Below are 24,038 nucleotides of genomic sequence, written 5' to 3'. Positions count from 1 at the left end.
TAGCTTTTCTCCTTGTCTTTGGTGTTCTGCACTTTAACTATGACATGTCTAGGCATACACATATCTCTTCTTTTAATCAGTTCTGGGAAATGCACAGCTGTTCTCTACCTAAATATTGTCACCTCTTCATTCTTTCTGTTCTCTCAGGGACACCAATTAAGTAAACATATATTAGATCTTTTTATTCTGTCATCTCTTAATATCATTTTTTATATTTTTCTTCTTGTTTTGCTGTGCTTCATTCTAGGTAATTTCTTTTGCCATGTCTTCTTATTCATGAATTAATAACTTTGGCCTTTTATGGCTAATTTGCTGTTTAACAACTTAATTGAATATTTATATTAAATTTGTTAATTCCAAGTAATCCTTTGTTGACCTTTATATATTTAAACATTTTATGCATAGCTGTTCTATATGCTGTATCTGAACAAGTTTGATACCTGAAGTCTTTGGGAGTTACAAACATTTTTTTAAATTATTATTATCATTTCTGCTGACTCTTGGTCATGGTGGCATGCCTTCTTATATGTTTGACTACCTTTAGTGTTTTACTCATTAATTAATAATTCGTGGGAGTCCTGTAGGCCTAACTTGGGGGTTGGGGAAACCTTGCTTCGGAGAAGATTGTCTTCTGCTTCTCCTGGTAGTCAGAGAGCACCCCCAGTTTAAGACCAACTGGGCATTCTTGAGGGTCTTTAATCAGAATAGACATTCAGACTTCCTCTCTCTCCCTACTGCTGGTGTAAAGCTTAATTTCCCTGGTAATCGTGCTACTGTATCCTCTGTCCTTAGGCACCTCCACCCCTCTGGGCTGCCTCATTCTCAGCCTCCTTCTGCTCTACCCAGCTGCTTATTGTTCTAGCTCTAGTTTTCTTGTTGTTGTTTGGTTGGTTTTTAGAGAGGAACTGAGACAGGGAGTATTCAGGCTTGGCGACCTCTCCTACCTCTTGTGAGACCACTTATGTCTCAAAGAGAATGTCCTCTCCAGGTTTAATTTTGGTTTAGTGGAATAAGGTCCTGCAAGCATTTAGTTAGACATAATACAAAAAGCCAAGGTTGTTAAACGTTTTCAGTCTGTTTATCTTTGCACCAAAATATAAAACACTAAAAATACTGAAACTGAGAATAAATTTAGAAAACTTATTTAATAAAGGGTTAATAGACAAGTATGTAATGAATTACACTAGCCAAAATATCCTAATCTTCTGAAACGAAATCCCAATCATTTGCTTATATTATTTTGAAAGACAATGATTCCTATCGTTTATAGTGACTAGAATGTTTTTCATGGTTTCCTTTTATGTTTTGCTAGGCTGCTACTGAAGAGGAGAACAGCCATGGTCAAGCAAATGGTATTCTGAATGCTCCAAGCCTCGGTTCACCAATTCGTGTCCGCTCAGAGATTACTCAGCCAGACAGAGATGTTCCATTGGTGCGAAAGTTACGTTCCATCCACAGCTTTGAGCTGGAAAAACGTTTGGTGCTGGAGCCAAAGCCAGATACTGACAAGTTTCTTGAGACTTGGTATAAAATAGTTTTTCTTTTTCTTTTTTTTTGTTTTAAAGCAACTAAAACACTATTGATATTATTACTTTCTATTATGTAAAGTTTTTCAGATAAGGAGTTTTTGCATTTTTGTAGCACTGATTGGATTAAGCTGTCATCATCTTTATCCATGTTTTTAGTTAACATCCTCATTCTTAATGTGACTTGCCTTCTGATATTATTACAAGTTCTATAACATATAGCCTTTGGCTGTGGGAGCTGGAAACTTCATAAGACTAGGTAGGAATTAAATGAACATTTTGAAGTGATTTTGTTTGGAAGATGATCTCTTTTATTGGAATGGAGAAGATGCATTATAAGAGAGGGCATGAAAAATATGGTATTAGGCAAGAAGAAGGAAGAGTACATGAAGTAGAGGAAAAAGTAATTTATATACAAGTGATAGGCAGTTGAATTCAATTTAATGAAGGCCTTCTATGAGTAAATGCTGTAGGAAAAAGAGACATGGATATTTATCATTCTACCTAGAAAGAAGGAAAGGTGGAACTTTAGAGAGCTATACTAGGTAACGACTGTTTGTAGTTCACAGTTCTAAGGCCCCTTATCTCCAATTTTGATAACAAAAGACTGAAACTTTAAAAAGAACTTGGGATATATTTATGAATTATAGAAGGCTTTAGTAATATTAAGACCTGAGTGTCTTTAATAATAGTCACATCCTTCAATTGTACATCCCCAGTGGCTACTATTGGCAAAGAAATACGAAGTTAGAAGGACCATGTATTTAACTAACATAATAGTTACTGTGTCTGAAGATAATTCAGCCACTTCTGGCCTTGTCCAATCTAGCTTCCATTTTAAACAGTACTTCATAGCTGTGTATTCTTCATATTCTTCATTCAGTCTCACAGCTATGTGATGTAAGCTTGTGTCTACACGTTGATATGATCAAAAGGATGGACTGGGGCAGTGTTTAAACATTTTCAGTTGTGCATGAGATTGGGAATAAAAATAAAAGTGTGATAGGGATAAAAGCTTAGTTTGGGAAAAAATTAGTCTAACAAAAGAACGTAACTAGAAAGAGAGTCCATGCTGAGGGAAGAGCTGAGAGATAAGACAGAGAACAGAAGTACTCCAAGAAAATGAACTCAAGCCAGAGCCTAGAATGAATAGGGAACAGTTGAAGGAAGTGAAGCACCTAATTACAAACTTAAGGAGAGGAACAAGTGTATTGCTTAAACTGCTTCCCTGCAGGTGAGAGCAGTTCTCAGAAGCCAGTGCAGCCAAATACCACCAGTCACACTATTGCTTAGCCCTGTCTTTGGAGGAGTTTACTTGAATGAGTATACATTTATATACCTCCCTGAAGACAAAACAAATGCAGAAAGTATTTGCCTGATGTGTATTAGCTTCTTCATTTCCTTTTGTAGGGCCTCTGCTGAGGCAAAAGCCCCTTGGGTAAGTTGTCCCTCAGTCCCTCAGAGCAGAGAGCAGAGGGCAGTGTGATTGAATTGGCAAAGCAAAGGTGAACTGGATCACACAAGTCACCCTGGTTAACCTGGTTAGGCTTCTTTCCTGCCCAGCAGCAGGAGAGACATCTTCCTCCTACGGGCTCCGTCTTCCAAAACAGGATTACAACAGGTGGAGCAGAGCGTTATCCACCTGTGAAATGTTCCTTATGCTTTATCCATATTGTTTTTTTCTCATCTGTGGGTAAATATTAGTTCTGTATAGAACTTGTAGGCTATATAATAAGTATTCTCCCTAGGACAATTAAGTAACTTGTGTTCATTTTCTTAAGCTTGGAGAAAATGCAGAAAGATTCCAGTGAAGGAAAGGAATCTGTTCTCCCTGCTCTGCTTCATAAGCCTTGTGTTCCTGCTGTGTCCCGTACTGACCACATCTGGCACTATGATGAAGAGTATCTTCCAGATGCTTCCAAGCCTGCCTCTTTCAACACCGCTGAGCAGGCAGATGGTGGTGGCAGCAATGGATTTGTAGCCGTTAACCTGAGCTCCTGCAAGCAGGAGGTTGACTCCAAAGAATGGGTGATTGTGGATAAGGAACAGGACCTTCGGGATTTTAGGACAAATGAGGCTTTAGGCCATAAAACAACTGGAAGCCCTTCCGATGAGGAACCCGAAGTCCTTCAAGTCCTAGAGGAATCGCCTCAAGATGAAAAGCTCCGATTGGGTCCTTGGGCAGAAAATGATCATTTAAAGAAGGAAACCTCAGGTGTGATCTTAGCAGTTTCTGGGAAGTGCCCTGCCACTGCTGCTTCAGAACAATATGCAGATAGGCTGGAACTCCAGGCTGGAGCTGCTAGTCAATTTATTGCAGTGACACCCACAAGTCCAATGGAGGCACAAGCAGAAGGACCCCTTACAGCAGTAAGTGATTTGCTCCTGTCATTTTTCTGTCATCCACTCAAGGTGCTATTAAGAAAGGACTAATAGTTGATCAACTAAGATTCTTCTGCAGAGGCCTAAGTTTGGCACATGGGTGTAGGGAATGATGTCTGGACTAAGTTCTGTAGTCCGTCTTCCAATGTGAAATTTCTCAAGAAGTGAGATTTTTTATCAGGATAGCAACCTAATACATGAAATGTCATTATGACCTAATTTCATAGTAACATTTATAATTAGACCACAAGAGCTGTCTATCTGCGTGTGTATATATAATATGATTTTTAAAAATTTGTAATTCTAGAGATTTTTGAACTCTACATTATAAATATAGTGAGGATGGCATGTATTTAACCATTCATGGTTTGTACTTTATACTGTACACCATTGCTAGTATCATTCTTTTTGTTTCCTTTCTCCTTCATAACCTTCACCCAGAAATTTGTCATATTTTATGTTCCTTTTAAACAGTAGTTTTCCAGCTATTTTTTTCGCATTTAATTTTTATTTTGATAGTAGTTTTCCAAGCTTAATGTCTGTTGTTTATAAAATAGAGTCCCAGCCTCACTTCCAGAACTTCTGCTTCAGTAGGTTTGGGAGAGTGAGAGCCCAGGAATCTGCATTTTAACAAGCAGCTGAAGGCAATTGTGATACAGGCCTTCTGCAAAGGAACATTTTGAGGAAACTCACTCTTTATTCTCAGTTTGGGCATTTAGCTGGAGACGCCTGTTACCCTGTTCTTATCAGTAAGCATTGGTGCCCTCTGTGACTGTGTGAGTCTCACAAAAGCCAGATATGAAGGCAACGTCTCAGGCGCGAGCAGGTCCATCTATCCTTACATGCATGGGAGTACCAGGTTTCCCTAAATGCCATCATCAGCTAGCGGCCGTCTTTTCCAGCTCACCAGTAACAGCATTGTTCCACGAGCTGAAATGTTTTCAATTAGAACAGAATTGCACACGCAGGTGTAAAACAGTAAGAAAAGGTAACAAAATTTGATTTTGTGTACAGCTCTGTAGGAATTTACCTGCACTTCGAAATAGAGAAATAAATGCTTGCCTCTTTCTTCATCATAGTTAGTTGGTCTTTCCTTCTTTCCTAGGACTGTTTTGTGTAGTTATACAAGTCATTCACTGCATAAAGAGACCTAGCCAAGGGAACAAGTTGGGGTTGAAATCTAACCCAAACTTTGCTAGCCAAACTGTGCATCTTTGTGTAGGGCTGTTTCCTCTTTGAGGGGCATCCTTTTCCAAATTGTACAGAGGTCCCCTGTGGGCTAGAGGCAGATCCTAATGCCTCCCTCCCTTGTCTGCATTTCTTTTTCCACCTCACCTTCCTCTTTCCATTCATTCCCTCTTTCCACCTTCCCATATTCAGTTTCTTCTTTTCTTTGACTCTAGTATGCTGTATACTCACTGTTGGCTCATGCATTTTTCCAACAGCATTCTGGTGTGCTTCCCTGCATAAAGGGTTCTAAACCCTCGGCTCCATTTCTCCTGGTATTTTTTACTCTCTCCCATCAATACTGTCCTGTCCACAAAAATTGTTCTCATGGTTCTCTTACACTATCTGCAACATTTTCTCTATCAAATTTTTGAAAGACTTGTATATTATATTTGATATTATAAGTTTGACCTTATTTTCAGGTATCATTAAACAAAAAATCTTTTTCTTAACTGAAGGTCTCTTAAATAGCAGCCTCATCACTTGTACACTTGTGGCTAAGGTATTGAACTTACCATCTCCTTCATTTTGGGGAGCTTGGGATAAAAATATATCTCTTTTGTAGGCCTCTTCTTGAGGCCTACATTCAGAGTTTACTTTTGCAAGCAGATGTTGTTACTTCCCTAACTTAACTACAGACACATTAAGTAGGGAGTACCACCAAATAGTCTCTTTAGGTCTCTTGCAGCTCTGATCACGTGCTCTAGCTTAGACAGTATGATAAAACATACTACCATTCTATCTGAATATTTTAAATTAGGACATATATATTCTGATGAGAAACAGTTTGTTAGTTTATATCTTTTGCATTCAGGCTTGTTTCCTCTTTATGATGATATGAAAGAAATTGTCTTGGTATCTTAAAATATGTAAGAACTATAAAAATAGGCAAAGCAAAAGTTTATCTGTATTACAGGTATAGTTGGCATATTAAATCAACTGATGAGAACTTCAGCATTCTTTAATTCTCTTTATTTCTTAGCATAGATTTGTGAACCTTGTTTAGGGCTTTCCTTATCCATATACATGAAACCACTGGTTATCAAATAGCATGTATAAATTTTTTAGATGATATATTTTGAAAGATGGATAAATTTGCTAGATTCAAAAGAAATTGGGGTTATTTTTGGAAATTAGATTTTTTTTTCCCATGGGGTAAACAGTTATGAAGTTAGCCCACTACTAATCATTTCTAAAAAGAGGCTGAACAACATAGATTTATAGGGAGCAAAATAAGACTAAACTTTGGCTTATAGGGGAGATATTAAATTATGTTTTGATTAGCAAATGGAGAGGCAAAATTAAGCTGGCATAAACGAACAAGGATAGAGAAGGAAACTAAAGTAACTTGAACTGCTTCTGAAACAGGTCTAACTATTGGTCCAGAATGACAGTAACTGTAGGAAAGAATGTGACCAGTTTTGTGTGGTGTTGAGTAATCACTGTCGGTAGGGAGAAGGTTGGATGGGTTATTCCTTACAGATATTGTGGCAGATTGTACCACACGATCTCTTGGTTCTAGACAGTCCTTTAGAAAGGCAGTGCTTCATTTTAGTATCACCTTTGGAAACACTATAAATGTGACTGGAGAATAATAATACCACCTATATGTTACCTTTTGCTGTGTAACAAATTACCCCAAACTTAACAGCTTTAAACAACAGTTATTATTTCACACTTTTTCTAAGGGTTGGGAATGCAGGAGTGGGTTAGTCTGATCGTTCTGGCTCAGGGTTTCTCATGAGGTTGCTACCAAGCTGTAGGCCAGGGAAATCATCATAGGGTTGGACTGGATGGGAAGAACCTCTTCCAAGCCCACTCACATGGTTGTTGGCAGGCCTCAGTTCCTCACTGGATGTTGGCCAGAGGCTTCAGTTCCTCACCACGTAGGCTCTCCATACTTGACATGGCAGCTGGCTTTTTCAGAGAGTGAGGAGAGAAAGAGACAGAGAAGGGGGCGGGGGTGGTGGTGGAGAGAACACCCTCCACCAAGGTGGAAGCCACACTGTCTTTTATAACCTGATCTCAGAAGGGGCATATCATCATTTCTGCCATATTCTATTGGTCACACAGAGCAGCCTTCCTCATACCAGGGGATTGTCAACATACTGAAAGACTTTCCTCATTGACTTGTTTTTCAGACATTGAGAAGAAGAAAAGCAGGAGTGGGGGGTGTAAAGTAATGCACAGAGAAAGAGCAGGACAAAAAGAGAGTCACATGTACTTTTTTTGTAATCTGTCAGCATCTATTAAGAGGATTCCTCTGGCTGTATTTACAGGAATTACTAATACCAGTACTATGAGAGTCAGATCAGCAGTTGATTGCACTGCCTTAATTCTGTTCTTTCAGCCCTTCAGTTCCTTGAGGTGTCTGCTAAGTTCCAGGCTTTCTGCTGTACCTCAGGGATAAACAGTTGGCACCAACCTGTTAGGTTGACATTGAAGGCCTATGTCTAAACATTTACCTTAAACCACATGAAGTGATTTTTGTGGTTGAGCTGTGTACACAAATGAGAATACAGATAAATCTGCCTAGGACAGGGGAGTGCAATGTTGGGTGTTTTAATTTTCTCAACTCTTATTTTCTAATTTTATTTACCATGGTGAAGATATATTACTTTCAAAAATAAGAGGACTTTGAAGGATGAATAAGTTTGCTGGAAGGAGATGCAGGGGTGTCAAGCAAAAAACACAGCATGTATGAAGGCAGAGAGGCTTGAAACACCAAAATTCAGAGTATTTAAATAAGTAATCCAAAATGTTAGGGTGAAGGAAGGAGGCTGAAAATGAGCTGCACAAGTGAGGTGATAAAGGCCTTGACCTGCCATGCTGAGGTATATGGGATGGAGGACAAGAAACTGCCAGGGTTGAGGGTGGGGAGTAATGTACTCTTTGGGAGCCATGGAGGGAGAATGGCTGGGGCAGCAGCCCGTGAGGAAGCTTTGGCATTAGTTCAAGCAAATATGAGGGCTTGAACTGTGAATCATGAAAATCTCAATGAAGACTTGTGGCATTTCAGTAGTGCAGCTTACCTGAAATAGTAGCTTCGTGTGACTTTTCCAGTGTTCCACTGAATATTTGGAGCCCTTGTACACCTGGAATGACTATATGAAAGCTCATGGAGTCACTCAGAGTCTCTATTGAAAAATGAATGATCCATGTAATTAACAGATGAGTGTTTTAATAGTATGGAAAGGTAAGGACTTTTTGGATTGATTGCCACCGTGGTTAACTTCTTGAAATGGATTTTGTAGGAGAGTTGAATGCGTGTACATTGACTAGGGAGTGGCTAAATGTCCTCTGTCTGACCATGGATTTCTGTTTTTTTTTTTTTCGGTACGTGGGCCTCTCACTGTTGTGGCCTCTCCCATTGCGGAGCACAGGCTCCGGATGCGCAGGCTCAGCGGCCATGGCTCACAGGCCCAGCCGCTCCGCGGCATGTGGGATCTTCCCGGACCGGGGCACGAACCCATGTCCCCTGCATCAGCAGGCAGACTCTCAACCACTGTGCCACCAGGGAAACCCCATGGATTTCTATTTTTGATCTGGAAAGTTGGGTCATTATAATTATAGAAAAGTTTTGTATCTATAGATGAGATTACATCTCTGGAATTACATATGATGGTATAATTCAATCCATGAACGGTCAGAAAGGATGAGAGACTGGATGGACCGACTTGGGAAGTAAAAAAAAAAGCTCATTTGTGAAGTGTTCAAATAAAAGACTGGACTGTCACTTGGGAGAGGCTTCATAGAAGGAACCCAAGTGTCCAATGGTTGATTTACTCATATGTTCAACATTTATTGAGCGTCTACTGTATGTCAGGTACTGTGCTAGGCATCAAAGCCCAGTGACTCTTCTCACTATTTAAGTGCTGTAGATGCTGTGATAGAAATCTATAGGTTGTGGAAGTTGGGGATAGTTGGACTAGATTTATCCCCAAAGTGTCTTCCAAGATTGTATGAAGGGGCTTGAAAAGTGACTATTAAATCCTGTAGCCATGTATGTGATATATAATTACAGACCAGCCAAGAAATATTATTTCAATCTGTCTTTTTTGGGACTTCTATTCTTTGGGTGTGAGTTGTGACTTATTTATGATTCCTAGTACCTCTACAAAATTTTTATAACTTCAGATTCCCTTAAATATACATTCAACTATTAATGAGTGACTGTCTCTGAGGAGTGGGATAACAGGGGAAGGGAAAAAACAACTTTTACTTCTCATTTACTTAGGTCTTGAGGCTTCAGGTTTTCAGTTTTACCCACCTCTGTAAACTAAGACTTCTGCCCTCTCCATTCCTTACCACCGCCTCAGCCCTCATATCTATCCACATAAGCCAAACCACAAAATAACAATATCTTCGGCAAAAGTAACCAACATAAATGCGGTCAGGGTAAGCGACAGGGGTAAAGAGTGAGACATTCTTTTAGGATGTATGGCCTCTTAATATGCACATGTTACCGCAACTGTGTACTGTCTTTATAGAAATAAAAATTTGGTACATAAAAACATGGTTCAATAATAGTAGCTTAGTTTCATTCATAGTTTTCGACACTTGTATAAAGTATTATATAAAGATGCTTTAAACAAAAGTCTGCAGTGGAATTTAAATAGCCCAAAGAAATTTGAATGGTTAAAATTTAATTTTTTTTAATGGGCCTGGAATTAGGCCAAGAATAACTCAGTTACTCTTGGCTATAGTAGGAACCAATAAATTATTCTACTACCTATATCTCTTCTAAATTGTTTGCCAGAAAAACAAAATGAAATATAGATATTTCATATACCATATTCCTTTCATTTGGAAGAGAGACTATTTAGTATGAATGTTGCATTTACCAAGGTTTTTATTATCTTAATAGCATTACTATCTTTGAAAGAGAGGAACGTGAAAGGATAATTTGTAAGTTAAAATGTGAATAGTTGGTTTGCAGTTTATTGTCTCTTGCCTGTGTGGCCAGTTCTGAACATGGGGTAACTATAAAATAATGAGGCTGCTTTATCTGAACTAAAAAGTAATGAGACTGATGTTAGTCAAATTCAGTACTAGAAAAAAAGTAAGAAAATTTGAAAGAAATGGAAAACATTGAGGTGATTTTCTAATTCTATAGAAAGGTGTACCTGATACAATTAGAGAACAGAAGAAAGGAAATGATTGAATTCATGCCTTGATGAAATGTTTGTGAATTAGAGAAATTAAACATATAAAGGATGTATATGGCTTACTGGCAGATCATTAATTCAGTCTATAGTGTCCCAAGTATGGGAATTGCTTTTGTGTCTTTATAGTCTAATGTTAAGGAAGCTGTTTTTAGCTATACTTAGAATTAGCTTTCTTTTCTCTGTATGCAGCTATTGATCTTTGGTTTTGTTCACCTTGATAGATAATGTTTTTTTTTTTTTTAATTTTTTTTTTGCAGACTCAGTTTCCCAGACTTCATTTGAGAGTGTGTAGTACATGTCAGTAAGTAGGTTTTGCTGTGAGGGACTCTCAAAATCCTAGAATCCTGTCCCTAACTTTTTTTGACTGTGTTTTTCTTCATTTGTGAAATTTGTGTTAATAAAAGTACTCAATTAAAATACCGGGTAGGTATGAAATGGAATCAGTAAAAATGATTTTAGGAATATTTTATAAATTAAAGTGCTATATAAATATTACAGTAATTTATGCAGTTTCTCATAATTGCTCAGAATCTTTTCAAGAAAATTAATTCTTCTCTCCAGTGGTTCATATTTCTTTTCTATATACAAGATTATCATCTCTTTTTTCATTCCATACATACACAGACATTTATATCCTGAATCCAGATGAGTTAGGCTCAGAAGTGCATTGATTCTCTAGCTTCAATCTCAGAAGACCAGTGGAGTGTTATTTTTGTCAATAATGCTGATTTCATTTTGGCTGATGTACTTGGAATTACATATAATAATGAAATGACTGTTGGTTTATTTTGAATGTAAATATAGTCATCTCCCTAGTTATTTGGTATTTAATATAATTTCATAACTGCTTTTCTTATCACCATCACTCTCAGGTCTTAAAAAGTAAATTTTGAAGAGTAAATAACTATAAATTTTAAGTTTCAATATCATTTTTACAAATACTAGAAAATTGCCATCTGCCTATATTTAGTATAATGAAAGAGAGGTACAGGTATGAGGTGACTTCCTGAAGGGTGACAGCACCAGTAGAACTTACTGCCTTTTCCCCAAGGTCATTGTAGTTCTGGGCTTATTGTGAGAATTCATGTCTGAACCTAGCCTGTCTTGGATTAACAGAGCCTCAGTACACTGATTCCATTCAGGAGCTATTCCAGGACATTAGTTAGGTGTTTTCTCCCTGGGCTGGGCTTAGGGTAAGCTTTGCGTGTTCTTAAACCTAATTGTTCTCCTGACACACAGAGAAACAGATCTAAACAACTTATCTGACTCTAGAACCAAATGGGTTTCTTGGTGTCATTGGACTAGAGATGGGGTCTAAGTGAAATCTCCCATGACAGCTCCAAATTCATTTGGCTTCGAATTCAGACCAATTTCCATAGTTTTATTAGAGCTTAATGGGCTTCATTAAATGATTTTCGAGTTATTTAATTTCTCAAAAAGGCTTTTTTCCTTACCAGTTTATGTGGTTGACATTTTCTGCCTCCTTACATGTCACTTAACAAATGAGAAGATGTAGGTGTCTTTAATGTATTTTTTTAATTTAATTTTATTTGTTTTTCACTGTGTTGGGCCTTTGTTGCTGCGCACAGGCTTTCTCTAGTTGCGGCGAGTGGCAGCTACTCTTCGTTGTGGTGTGCGGGCTTCTCATTTCAGTGGCTTCTCTTGTTGCAGAGCATGGGCCCTAGAGCATGCAGGCTTCAGTAGTTGTGGTGTGCGGGCTCAGTAGTTGTGGCACATTGGTCTTAGTTGTTCCGTGGCATGTGGGATCTACCCGGACCAGGGATCGAACCCGTGTTCCCTACATTGGCAGGCAGATTTTTAACCACTGTGCCACCAGGGAAGTCCTGTAGGTGTCTTAAAGAAAGGACATTCTTATTAAACATTGAATCTTATTCACATAGAATTGAAATGACCTCTGTGAAAGGATGGTAGAATTTCATTTATAATAGGCTGGACCTTAAAAAATTAAAGAAGATATAAAACATTAGTAAACATCTTTGTGTTTGCTTATAGGAAAATATTAATAACATTGATTTACAGAATTTATGGGAAACAACAAATGCGTGTAAATTTGGAGTTTTTCAACTTAGAATAATTTACCGATAATTTTTCCCTAAGATTCTGTATCTGGATTCTGGCAGGAAATAACTGGCACACTCACAGGGACTTGGAGAAAATCTAATGAAGGGAACTTTTTACAGACGTGTGGGTAGGGTTTAAGAGAGCCAACAGGAACAGAAATAGAGGGAGCTATTCCTATTCTGAGTCCTGAAAGAGAAGGAAGAGGAGCAGTTAGCAGAACCTGGTAAGAGTCATATCTATAGGAGAGGGGGCCATGTGACAGAAGCTGTGGCCAGGAGTGGTAGAATGTACCGCCAAAGCTGCAGTCCCTCGGGAGGAAGCAGAGAGAAGTAATACCCAGATCTTTTTCGCCTCCAACTCCCTGATTCTCTGTTGGTGCTGCCCATTGGGCAAACACAACCAGAAATCAGAAGGCAAGGGAGCCTGGATAGTGCAGTCAGTAGAAATCAGTCTTCCAGAGTACAGAGCAAGCTAAAGAAAAGGCAGGGATGAACCCAGAGGGGGACTGTTCTGTACAGTTTCTGAGTAGGGGAGCTTGAGTATCATGCATTTTTATTCAGAATTGTTCATTTTAAGTATGAGTTGGGCAAAGCTGGTTGGGATCTGCGTTCCTCTTATAAATTAGAATTTGAGGTGTTAACTCTCAACTCATACATCTTCATTTTATAATTCCACATTATTGCATTTAACTTTTTTTCTCTTCTCTCTCCAGATTACAATTCCTAGACGTTCTGTGGCATCTACACAGTCGACTTCAGGTAGCTTTCATTATGGTCAGCTGCCAGAAAAGAAAGACCTTCATCCCATGGAGCCCACTGTGGAACTTTACTCTCCAAGGGAGAGCTTCTCTGGCTTGGTTGTGACAGAGCGCGAACCTCCTAGTGGAGGAAACAGAACAGACTTTGGGCTTCAGATAGATCATATTGGTCATGACATGTTACCCAGCATTAGAGAGTGTGACAGCTCCCAAGACCTGGGACCAAAAGACCTTCCTGACCATAACAGACTGGCTGTGAGAGAATTTGAGGGTCTCCCTAGGGAAACGGAAGAGAAAAGCATGCTTGTGGGGTCAGATAATGAAGATGAGAAGTTGAGTAAAGGGCAGCCTTATATTGAGATCTCCCCTCTCCCAGGAGACTTGGTGACGGTGGAAAGGGATCACTCAGCTACTACTGAACCTCTTGATGTGACAAAGACACAGACTTTTAGTGTGGTGCCAAATCAAGACAAAACTCATGAGATAGTGAAGCTTTTGGCAGTTGGAACTTCAGCGATATCTCCACGAGTTATTGACCAACATGTTGAAGGACAGATAGGCCAGGTGGCAGCAATGCAAAAAGGTAAGATATCTAAGGAGGATGACATCAAGAGTGAAGACTTGCTGAGTCATCAAGGAGACCTCTCTACTTTTTTGCACCAAGAGGGTAAGAGAGAGAAAATTGCCCCTAGAAATGGAGAACTATTTCATTCTGTTTCAGAGAGTGAACATTGTCCTCCATCTCAGAAGGATGTGGTTAGGTCATCCTTTGTAACTAGACACAGCCGAATCCCTGTTTTAGCACAAGAGATAGATTCAACTTTTGAATCATCCTGTCCAGTCTCTGCAAAAGAGAAGCTCCTCCAAAAGAAAGCTTATCAGCCAGATCTAGTCAAGCTTCTGGTGGAAAAAAGGCAACTCAAGTCTTTCCTTGGGGACCTCTCAAGTGCCTCTGATAAATTGCTAGAGGAGAGATTATCCACTATTCCTGCTCCTTTTTCTGAGGAGGAAGTCTTCACTCCCTTTTCAAGACTGGCTGTAGACTCACACCTGAGCAGGTCAGCCGAAGACAGCTTTCTGACACCCATCATCTCCCAGTCCAGAAAGAGCAAAATTCCAAGGCCAGTTTCATGGGTCAACACAGATCAAATCAACAGCTCAACTTCATCTCAGTTCTTGCCTCGGCCACCACCAGGAAAGCCACCCATGAGGCCTGGAGTAGAAGCCAGGTAATGCTGTGTGCTCTTCTCCCTATGTTAAGTGTGTAGCATTATTTCTGTGTCTGCTTGATTATGTCATTGGTTTCATTTTTTTGTTGCCTGCTTCTGATCATCTGCTTCCTTCCCTGCCTTTCCCAAGCCTTATAGCATAGTGTAGTTGAAAGGGTCAGTTTGATCGAGGTTAATTCTTAGCTCTCGCACTTTCTAGCAGTGTGAACCTCAATTTCCTTATCTATAATATGGGTAAAACATTTGCCTCATGGTTTTGGGAAGAGGAAATCAGGTAGAATATGTCTAGAGCTTTGTTTAGTGCTTTTTAGCATGCAACAAAGGTTATGTCTCTTTCCCAGTCCATTTTAACTAGATACTCGGTAATTTTCTAGTTTTGTCCAGTCAGAATCCCGTTATAACAGATGTCATTATGACGTCAAATTCTGGGGAAAGATACTGTGTCTGTAATATGATGAATGGACCCTAGTAACAGTTCAATTTATCTGATTATAATGAATTAGACAAACAAAAAAATCCTTCAGGGAGTTTCCCTACATCTGATGATATACAGGACCATACATAATAAAGATATTGCCTTAATATTTACTGTGTGGTATGCTTGTTTATTGAAATATTCTTATGTGTAGTTGACCATGGAGTGATTATATTTTGAAGAGAGGAAAATATTGGGAAGTAATGAACCAATTAAGAGTGCTTTCCTTGGAGCCATTACTCACTTTTCAGAGTAGAATGGTCTAAACCCTTGGAGAAGAAGCAAAAGGATAGTCTTTTAACAAAAACAAAGTGGACATCAAAATAAATTTACCTGAAAATTATAGCTTGTTCTAGATAATAGGCCTCCACCTGTTATAAGGATTTCTGAAGTATATTAAAGTGAGGTTCTATCTGCATCATTACCCAGCAGAACTTGCTACCCTTACCTAAAGTTAAGTTTAGTTTTGACTTGCCCTAGGGTTTCTTTCAGGTTCAAAGGTAACTAAACACTGGATTTGAAATGACCATGGAACTAGACTTCAACGGGAAAAATGGTGATGAGTAAACAGCAGTCATTTAGCTGAGACATTTTAAAAAGATGATTCCATGGACAATATTCACCCATCCCCCCTTTTGCTTGGCATCTGTGCTTAATAGAGATAGTATATCTGTAGCTTGAGCTGCTTTGGACTGCAACAAACAAATCTTAATTACTATTTACTATTTACAACTTTACATGTCCCCTCAAAGTAGAACTTGGTAACTTGATAACAAAGCCAGATGTGTGGCATTGTGCCAGATATTACAGAGCTGACCAGCCTGAAACTCATCTGGGAATTCAGTGGGAGCTCAACTTTCCCACATAGGTCCTGGCACAGAGGAATTATCTTATTCCATTCTTCAATTTTTACAATAAGATCCATGAAGTTGGGCTTAACCAAAATGAGTTTTATGTCATTTGTCAGTATAAGTAGATGGTGGGGAAGGAAGAAGAGAGAAAATTCAGAGAAAAAATCAGTAAATTGTTGCTGATCCGTGACGGTGATGGTGGCTGTATATGTCCCCTGCATCCTGCAGGTGCCAGTACAACTTGGAAGTTCTTCTCCCATTTCCTTCTGTAAGGAGTGGCATGTCAGCAGTTTGAGGTTTAAATTCTTAAACTGAATGGATTTTAGGCCAAGACAGAAAGATATGTAGAGCAGAGGAGACATTGCTATTTATATGAATGCTTTCTAGATGGCTTGGTTGCCAGTAAGAGAGGCATTCGGCTCTCCTGAATCTCAGGGTATCGTCAGGGGCAGAAACTGAGGCCCAGAGAAACCAGTGACTACTCTTTTCTTTTGGAAATTATTAAATGAGGTTGAAATATATTTTTATCTGTAGTTCCTGCTGTTGGTGGTACTGTTGAAGAACATTGTGGAGTTTAATGTTTGCCTAAGTATATATAGAATTCCTGTCCTAAAAGCCTTAAACAAAATTGTTTACTCTCCCTCATGTGCTAACATGCTAGAGACATTTCATTAAGTTAATTCTAAAATGGGAAGAGCAAACATGCTATAGGAGGAAGGGGCTTAACAACATGTAAGTGCTTCTGGATGGCAGACATCCAATTAAGTACTTTACTGCACTTGACTGCTCAGTAACCCTGTGAGATAGATAATATTCCCCTTCAAAGCTGGAAGAGGTTAAATAATTTGTCCAGGGTTATACAGCTGGTATATGAAAGAGTAACTCCGCATCCTCTGTTTCCTGATTTTGACTCACATCATACATATTATGATTTGGGACATTGTGACTTTCTAGGCACACTTAAAGTGAATTAAAATGAAAGTAATTATTCTCTGTTTTCTTTCAGGCTCCGCAGATATAGAGTCCTAGGGAGTAGCAGTTCCGACTCAGACCTTTTCTCTCGCCTGGCCCAAATTCTTCAAAATGGATCTCAGAAACCCCGGAGCACTACTCAGTGCAAGAGTCCAGGATCCCCTCACAACCCAAAAACACCACCCAAGAGTCCAGTTGTCCCTCGCAGGAGTCCCAGTGCCTCTCCTCGAAGCTCTTCCTTGCCTCGCACATCCAGTTCCTCACCATCTAGGGCTGGACGCCCCCATCATGACCAGAGGAGTTCATCCCCGCATCTGGGGAGAAGCAAGTCACCTCCCAGCCACTCAGGATCTTCCTCGTCCAGGAGGTCCTGCCAACAGGAGCACTGCAAACCCAGTAAGAATGGCCTGAAAGGATCCAGCAGCCTCCACCACCACTCGGCCAGCACTAAAGCCCCCCCAGGGAAGAGTAAGTCAGCCAGTAAACTCAGCAGATAGGAGCTGGGCTGCATCTCTGTGAAAGGTGTGAGATCTTCCTCCTAAATCTGATACATGTGTGTCCCTGTACTGTCTATTTAAAAAAATCAGTGTTGATCTTGTCTTGCAAAAGAAAGTAACATGATAAAATATTTATAAGAAGATATATGATAAGAAATTACCTAAGATAGGCAGCAAGCAGATCAGGAATCAATGTCTTTGCATAGGAAGGGGCAAGCCAGCAAAATCCAAGGGGGTGAAACTGGCTAAATGAACTCTCATTTCTTATCTGCCTTCAAAACAAAAATGTTGAAGGTAGGGAGTGGATTGGAATTTTAAGGGGTTTAGCCTACTTTTTTTTAAGGCTCTACTAAAAGATTATATAGCAAAAGTGAAACTTCTTACTTTAATATTTGCTTTCCAAACTTCCCAACCTCGGAGAGTCAGAATTGCTCCGATATTAGAATATGTAAGAAGTGTGTTGCTGGGGAGCCAGTGCTCGTATACATTTGGCTTGTGTGTTTATCTGGTGTATTGAGAGTTCACACCTTTACTTTGCCTCATTCCTAGTACCCTCCCTGGATTTCACATTTTTTAAAGTTAGTGTTTGTCACCTGATCCAGTCTCTCTTATTTTGACAATACATTCTAACGTGCTTTTGGCAGCACGTGCTGAGAATTTCAAATCCAATTACTTTTCTAAATCCCCTAATATTTCTCTTTGGAGCAACAGTTACTTAACTCAGTATATTTTTATTGTGAAAAATAACTGATGAAACTTAGGTAAAGGAAGGAAAAGTCTAAATAAAACTACTTTGCAGGCTTCAGTGCTTTAGGGAGAGGGACAGAGTGTGGAGTAATACCCTTCAAGATAGAAGAACCCTCTTTCCCCTGTTAGTTTCCTCCTTGTGGAAGGAAAACTGACCAGAGTAGACCTTGCTTCCTTAAATCTTCTAGGTACCAACTATTTCTACTATCAACCTCCAAGACAATACCAGGGAAGTACATTGCTGTGGAATGTGACGTTATGCTTTTAGAGCTTTAGAAAGAAAAATAGGAAGAAATTAGGTATGTTGAGGCTTAAAATTCTCAAACTTTGTATTTTATACATTTAGCCAATAAGGAATGAGTATCTGAGAAAATAAATTTAGGCTCAATATTTATCTTTTAAGATTTTATTACCTGCTTCACCTGTGCTTTAGTTTGACTGTTTGGGCTTCTTGACCTGATTTCCATGTAATCTTAATTTATAAAGCTGTAAGGAGGATCATATTTGTTCTGATCGCACTCTTCTGCTAAGAGGAATCAGTAAAAGTTAAATTATACTAGATTTTTTAAATGAGTTCTTTTATACTCACAGTTTTTGTGTTGTAAAGACCTTATTAAGGTCAGGTAAATTGGTCTGCTTGCTGTTGAAATTTGCCTTCTAGCAAACATCTGTGCTTTGTCTTTGACCTTGTGTTTGCTGCCAAACCTAATACGGTTGAATTGGAAAACAGAAAAAAAGAAAGATATTTCCTCACCAAGTGAACATATTCTAATGCTGCATCAAAGCTGCCCTGAAGCTGCACTGAACTTATCTTGTTCTCTTTATCTGTGTTGAGCTTTTTGAAAAAAAAAACAAAAAACAAAAACTCAAAACACTATTGAGGCATATACGGTCTCCCATAAGAAATATAGCATAGTGTGGAATCTTAATTTCTCTCCGGTTTCAAGACTACAGAGGAATGCAATAGATAAGACATATTTGCTGTTTAACTAAAGCGACTGTAATATTGGAAGACCAATCCTTCTGTATTATATTGTATAATAGTTGCTATAACACTACTTGCATGTCTTCATGGTAAATTATATAAATATTTATAAATATATAGAGAAACATATGCTTATATAAACTCATTCTTTCTCATTCTCCGTTTGTAATTTCAAGATCACAGATGGTAAAATTACTTTTTATTGTGTGCCTCGTGTACACTTGGGCCTTGTCTATCTTCATTTTCTGAAAATACGTTCTTGGCATGTGACACAACATTCTTTTTGCCTTCCTTGTGAATAATGCAAAGGTTGGCAGTCTTTAACAAGCCAAGATAGGTTATTTAATTTTCATTTTTAAAAGATTTTAATAGGGGAAAAAATTACTAGGACTCGCTTGTAATACTGGTTCAAAGATTTGTCATGTTAATTACATAATTCTGTCCTTATGGTTAGAGTGGATAAACTGGGATGATAATCATGGGTCTGACATAAATTGATTTAAAAAAAAAATCTCTTACAAATTACCATTCTGCTTTCCTCTTTTCACCTCACTTGGGGAGGTGGGCGGTGGGAAGTAATCTACAATTAAGAAATTATCTTTTTCCTGTTTTATTAGCTAAATTGTGCTAAAAGTAGCCAGCTTTAAATCCTGAGCCCTCTAATCAGAAATGTGCTCATGGTAACTACTTGAAAAGCTGATGAGGCTGCAAACTGTAGTATATGTGCTATTTTATTTCTTATTGGCATTTCTCTGCTAGAAGTCAAAACTGACAGTGATGGCAATATGGCAACTGAATGTTTCCTCTCTTTTTTGGTTCCTTCCATTTTTCTCCCAGCTTCTCCACTGTGTTGCCCCCCTTTTCTAAATGGCACTGACAAACTCAAGATCCAGAGAGAAACAGCCTTGTTGTGTAAGAATATTTTATTTTTCATGTAGAGAAAAGAGTTAACCAAAGATATTTCTGCTCTGATACTTTCAAAAGAAGACAGATTAATTATATCTCATGTATTAATAGATACACTTAAGAGGACTATCTTGTATAGAGATTTACTCTACGGTTTTTAAAAGCAGTTTGTTTTTTTAGATTTTAGATGTCTTGGGCTAAAAAGAGATGTTGGCAGCCCTGAGCAAAGCACTTTTGGCACAAGGATTTTTGTTTTTGTTTTATTTTAGAGTCTGATACAGAAAATGAGTTGGGTTTTGTTGTTGTTAGTTCTTTTTTATTTATTTTTAACTTTTTTAGTGATGGCATATTTCAGATTTCAGTGACAAACATAGATCATCCAACTGATTTTAAACCAGTTTGGTTATTCTACCTAAGGTGAGGGACATGGCCGTCAATTAAAGTCAAGCCAAACTATATTAAGAGTAGTATGGGGCAGAAGTTAAAATTATCTTTTGAAAACCAGGTGCCTCCTAGTTTCTCCTTTCACAACAAAATGGCTAGTTACCTAGTCACACTTGCCCTTACCCTCCCTTGTCTAGTCTTGGGAGTTACTTGGGTGGAGCGGAAGATGGAATTGGCAACAGTTCAGTCCCTTTAGGTAGCATTATTCCTAAATTATGCTGCCAAATCTCCAGGGTGTAGATTGTTTGAAATGTTAAAATTCCACATAGCAGTCTTTTGCACATCTTAAAGGCATTTAACTTTAATGTGTAGTGAACAAAGAATGAAAATTGGGTCATATCAAATTTAACTTTAAAGCACAGATTATAAACATTTTCGAATGTTAAGTCTTAAGTAGGCACTCTTATTCTCAACTTGGTGTGCAAGCTAGCCTTGCTGACAGTGGCATAGTTAACATTTACTGTTTTTCAAGTTGCATGTTGTGGAGTGAATGCTTTTTTGTTTTTGGGGGGTTTTCCTGAGTTAACAAGTTAATCAAGTCCTAAATTAGTGGCAAAATGGTAATTGAGACCCACTGTTGTCATTATCTACTCTATATTGATTGCTTTAAATACTTAACAAATCTCAGCTGCTCACTAATCCAGCGGACTAGGGTGCAGTATCTGTTTCGCTCTTAGCCACTATGGGAATTTGAAGTTCTTCTGTAATCATCAGAGATTCCTTCCAGGCCACAGATTTTCATGTGAATGTTTGTATGGTTATATTCAATTGACAAGGAAAAGTGTTGGTGCATGTTTTATAAACCCAGACACAGACAGTTAAAACGATAACTACTTTTTCTATATCCAGTAGCTTTGAATTAAAATCATTATGCTTGTTCCCTGAAGAGCAGAGGATTCTTTGTTCTAGGAACTACATTCTTAATCTAACTTTAGGAATTGGTGATAGGAGAAACAGGATCCAGAATTCAGAATTTAGTGTCTTAGGGCAAAAAATGCATCTTACCCTGGCTATTTGAAAATACATTTATTTGTAGATAAGTCTAGATTTAGTCTTGAAAATCAAAATTTTCACATTTTAAAACTTTTCATTCCTTGATATCTATCAAAACGTGGCATATGTTAGGGAACCATTTCTTCTGTCATGTTCATGTGTTTTGGAATTAAGTTATTTGCGTTCATTGTTTTAAAATCTGCCCATTTCTGTTTATACGTATTTACCACAGATGTGTTGGGACTTTGCCTAAAGGGAGAGATATTTCAGCACCTGTATCATTGAGGAGATAGAACGGTTGGTGACAACTGTATAGTTTTGAGTTTGGTTCTGTAGACAGTTTATTTGCAGAATATTTATCTGTGTTCTAATATAAAAAGTATTATGGCATGGATTAAGGCATGTAACCACTATGGTAGTCTTCACATGTCAATATTTACCCAAGTTCAGAAATCACAGGTGCATATTTAGACCTTAACTTAGAGAAGGGAATCAGAGGCAGTTCCAGTCCTCAGACCATATGGAAAGATGTAGTACATTGAAAACCCCAGGTGGTTGTTAGGACATCCCACTTCCCTGTCCTCATCCAATAGAACTCTGGTATATACTTCAAGGATGTGGGAGTAGTGTGGAAACATATCATTGGATATTCTCAAGAGTTTGGCTGTCCCTCTGGAAATATGAGAAATTTAAGCCAGTTAGACTCAGGAGCCTGCAGAATCTGTTGCCAACATTGCTAGGGAGAACTGCAGGAGATAAATGGGGAATTCCTATAGTTCTTAGGTAACTCCAGGACATGGGACAAGGATCTCCCTATTCATTTTAAGGAGAATTGGATGCTGCACATCTCAAATCCCTGGCTGGACATGAAGTGATGATATTAAAGTCTTGACCCATCAGTACATTTTCTAATTCAGTTGTGAATACCTGCTCCAACTTTTAAAACATAAGCTTGATGTTTACTCCCCTTAAGCAAGTTTGGAAAATTGCTTGATGTGATACACAATCTCAAGACACTGAATAGCCAAGCCGAAACCTTTACTCAGTAATGATTTGAATATTTCCTTAGATTTTGCTGGATCCTTGGTCTTAAGGAGACATGTAAAGGATGTGAAGCCTTTTTCTTCATTGCCCTGTGGAAATTTAACAAGATCTGCCTCTTTAATTGAAGTGACAGATACGGGCACAGTATGTATCACTGATGATACTGACATATCTCTCAGATACCCTGGGCCAGGGGTTCTGGGTTCCTTGACCTAGAGAATAGGATTCAGTGAGGCAGACCTTTGAGCCCACGTGACTATAGAATTTGCTGATGATATAATTTTACACACTAACGATAGGATATTTTATCTGTCTTTTCAGTAGTTTAATATTGTCTCATATTGTGTACATAAGTGTTCACTCACCCTGTTAAAAACACTAGGTAGACCAAATTTTTGTATAGACTACCATTGCCATATGTTGCTTTTTTTCCCTCTTAAAATATACAGTTTAAATCCTTAAAAATTCATGCACGGCACTTCACCATACCTGGGGTCTGTCTGGGTGTTCTTCTCTCATCCACAAGGGATAAACAAACCTACCAGAGCTTGAATGTGATTTATTTTAGGGATCAAACCAGGGAGGGGGAAGCCCTTGGGATTTTTTTCTTTTTAAACTATTCACCAGTTAGGTAAGTTAGTTCACTAAGGTAAAAAGCATTCAGAGATACAAAGATAGGAAGCTAAAGGAAATGTAACACTGTGCCACTTGGGGCTCTGAAATTGGATTGGATGAACTGAGTAAAGAAAATAACAGATGACCCAGGCTTGAGCTCCCTCATTTCTCATGCACAGTTCGTGGTCCCCCCCTCTTCTGACTCCTTTCCTAAAATAACCAAGTGCTGAATTTCACTGGGCCATTTACATACAAGTTCACAGCTTTTAGGAAAAAAGAGGGAGTTGGGAAACACCTAGCTTTGAATTAGATATAATTCTTGAAAGTTCTGAACTATTGGCAGCTCTTAAATCAGATGGAATCACAAACCAGAAGAATTCTCTCTTGTCGAGCAAGACCAGTAAGTTAGAGTAATTTAACAATTTCATAGTTTTCTCCCTTTCTTCTCCTCTTCATGAAATCAGAGTGATGAGAATTGCTCTTTGAAATACCTTCAAAGGTATTGTATCCATTTCCCTTCCAAGCAGCCCTCTTTATGCATTTTTGCTCAGGCAACCAAGGACATAGAGTATTGGCAGAAACATGGAGTGCTTTTGTATAGGCCATCTGTACATAAAAGTGTAATTATTTATTTAATTTTCCCATTTGTATCATATTAAAGCTTTGTACAGTGTTTTAAGTTCTGTTTTAAAATTATTTTGTATTTTATTTTTATAATCTAGTAATAAAATATTCATTCCGCATGCAAACTCTAGTTCTATTTGTGTGGTGGTTTGGATTTCAAAGGTGGGAAATATTATTTTTCTGATAAAGTTATTGAATGCACCAGAGGTTACAAGATCAACAGGGAGTAGAAAGTGTTCTATAAATGCAGTACCGCATCCAGAAGTGACCTAGAAAAAGAAACACTGGACTGAATAGAAACTAGGCGTTCACAATCCCTGCAGATAAAAACCAGGGGTTCTTTTTCCTTCTCTGTAGGAAATGTCCCTGTAGCACTGGAGTGATTTGTGCTTCCCACCATTCTCTCCTTTCCACCTTCCTTTGAACCAGGGGAACTCTCAGGAGGCATTCACATGGGCACTGCTTCACCCTTCCTGATTTGGTCTGGCCTGGAATGTTAGTGCCATTTGTTTTT

The 24,038-nt window shown here is 38.5% G+C and overlaps 1 protein-coding gene across 1 annotated transcript in view; it reads left to right on the top strand.

Annotated features, from left to right (window-relative positions):
• TTBK2 (tau tubulin kinase 2) overlaps positions 1-18,404 on the top strand; it is a 104,909-nt gene extending 86,505 nt beyond the window's left edge. Inside the window, exons 11-14 of the mRNA XM_082646874.1 lie at positions 1,313-1,524; positions 3,308-3,896; positions 13,098-14,371; positions 16,704-18,404. Of these exons, the coding sequence (XP_082503000.1) occupies positions 1,313-1,524; positions 3,308-3,896; positions 13,098-14,371; positions 16,704-17,166 (2,538 nt within the window). The 3' untranslated portion in view covers positions 17,167-18,404. The remainder of the gene's footprint in view (positions 1-1,312; positions 1,525-3,307; positions 3,897-13,097; positions 14,372-16,703) is intronic.
• Positions 18,405-24,038: the final 5,634 nt, after the last annotated feature.

This window comes from Grampus griseus (assembly GCF_964374135.1).
Source record: "Grampus griseus genome assembly, chromosome: 2".
Lineage (NCBI taxonomy): Eukaryota > Metazoa > Chordata > Mammalia > Artiodactyla > Delphinidae > Grampus > Grampus griseus.
This window is presented reverse-complemented; position numbering and strand designations above follow the sequence as displayed.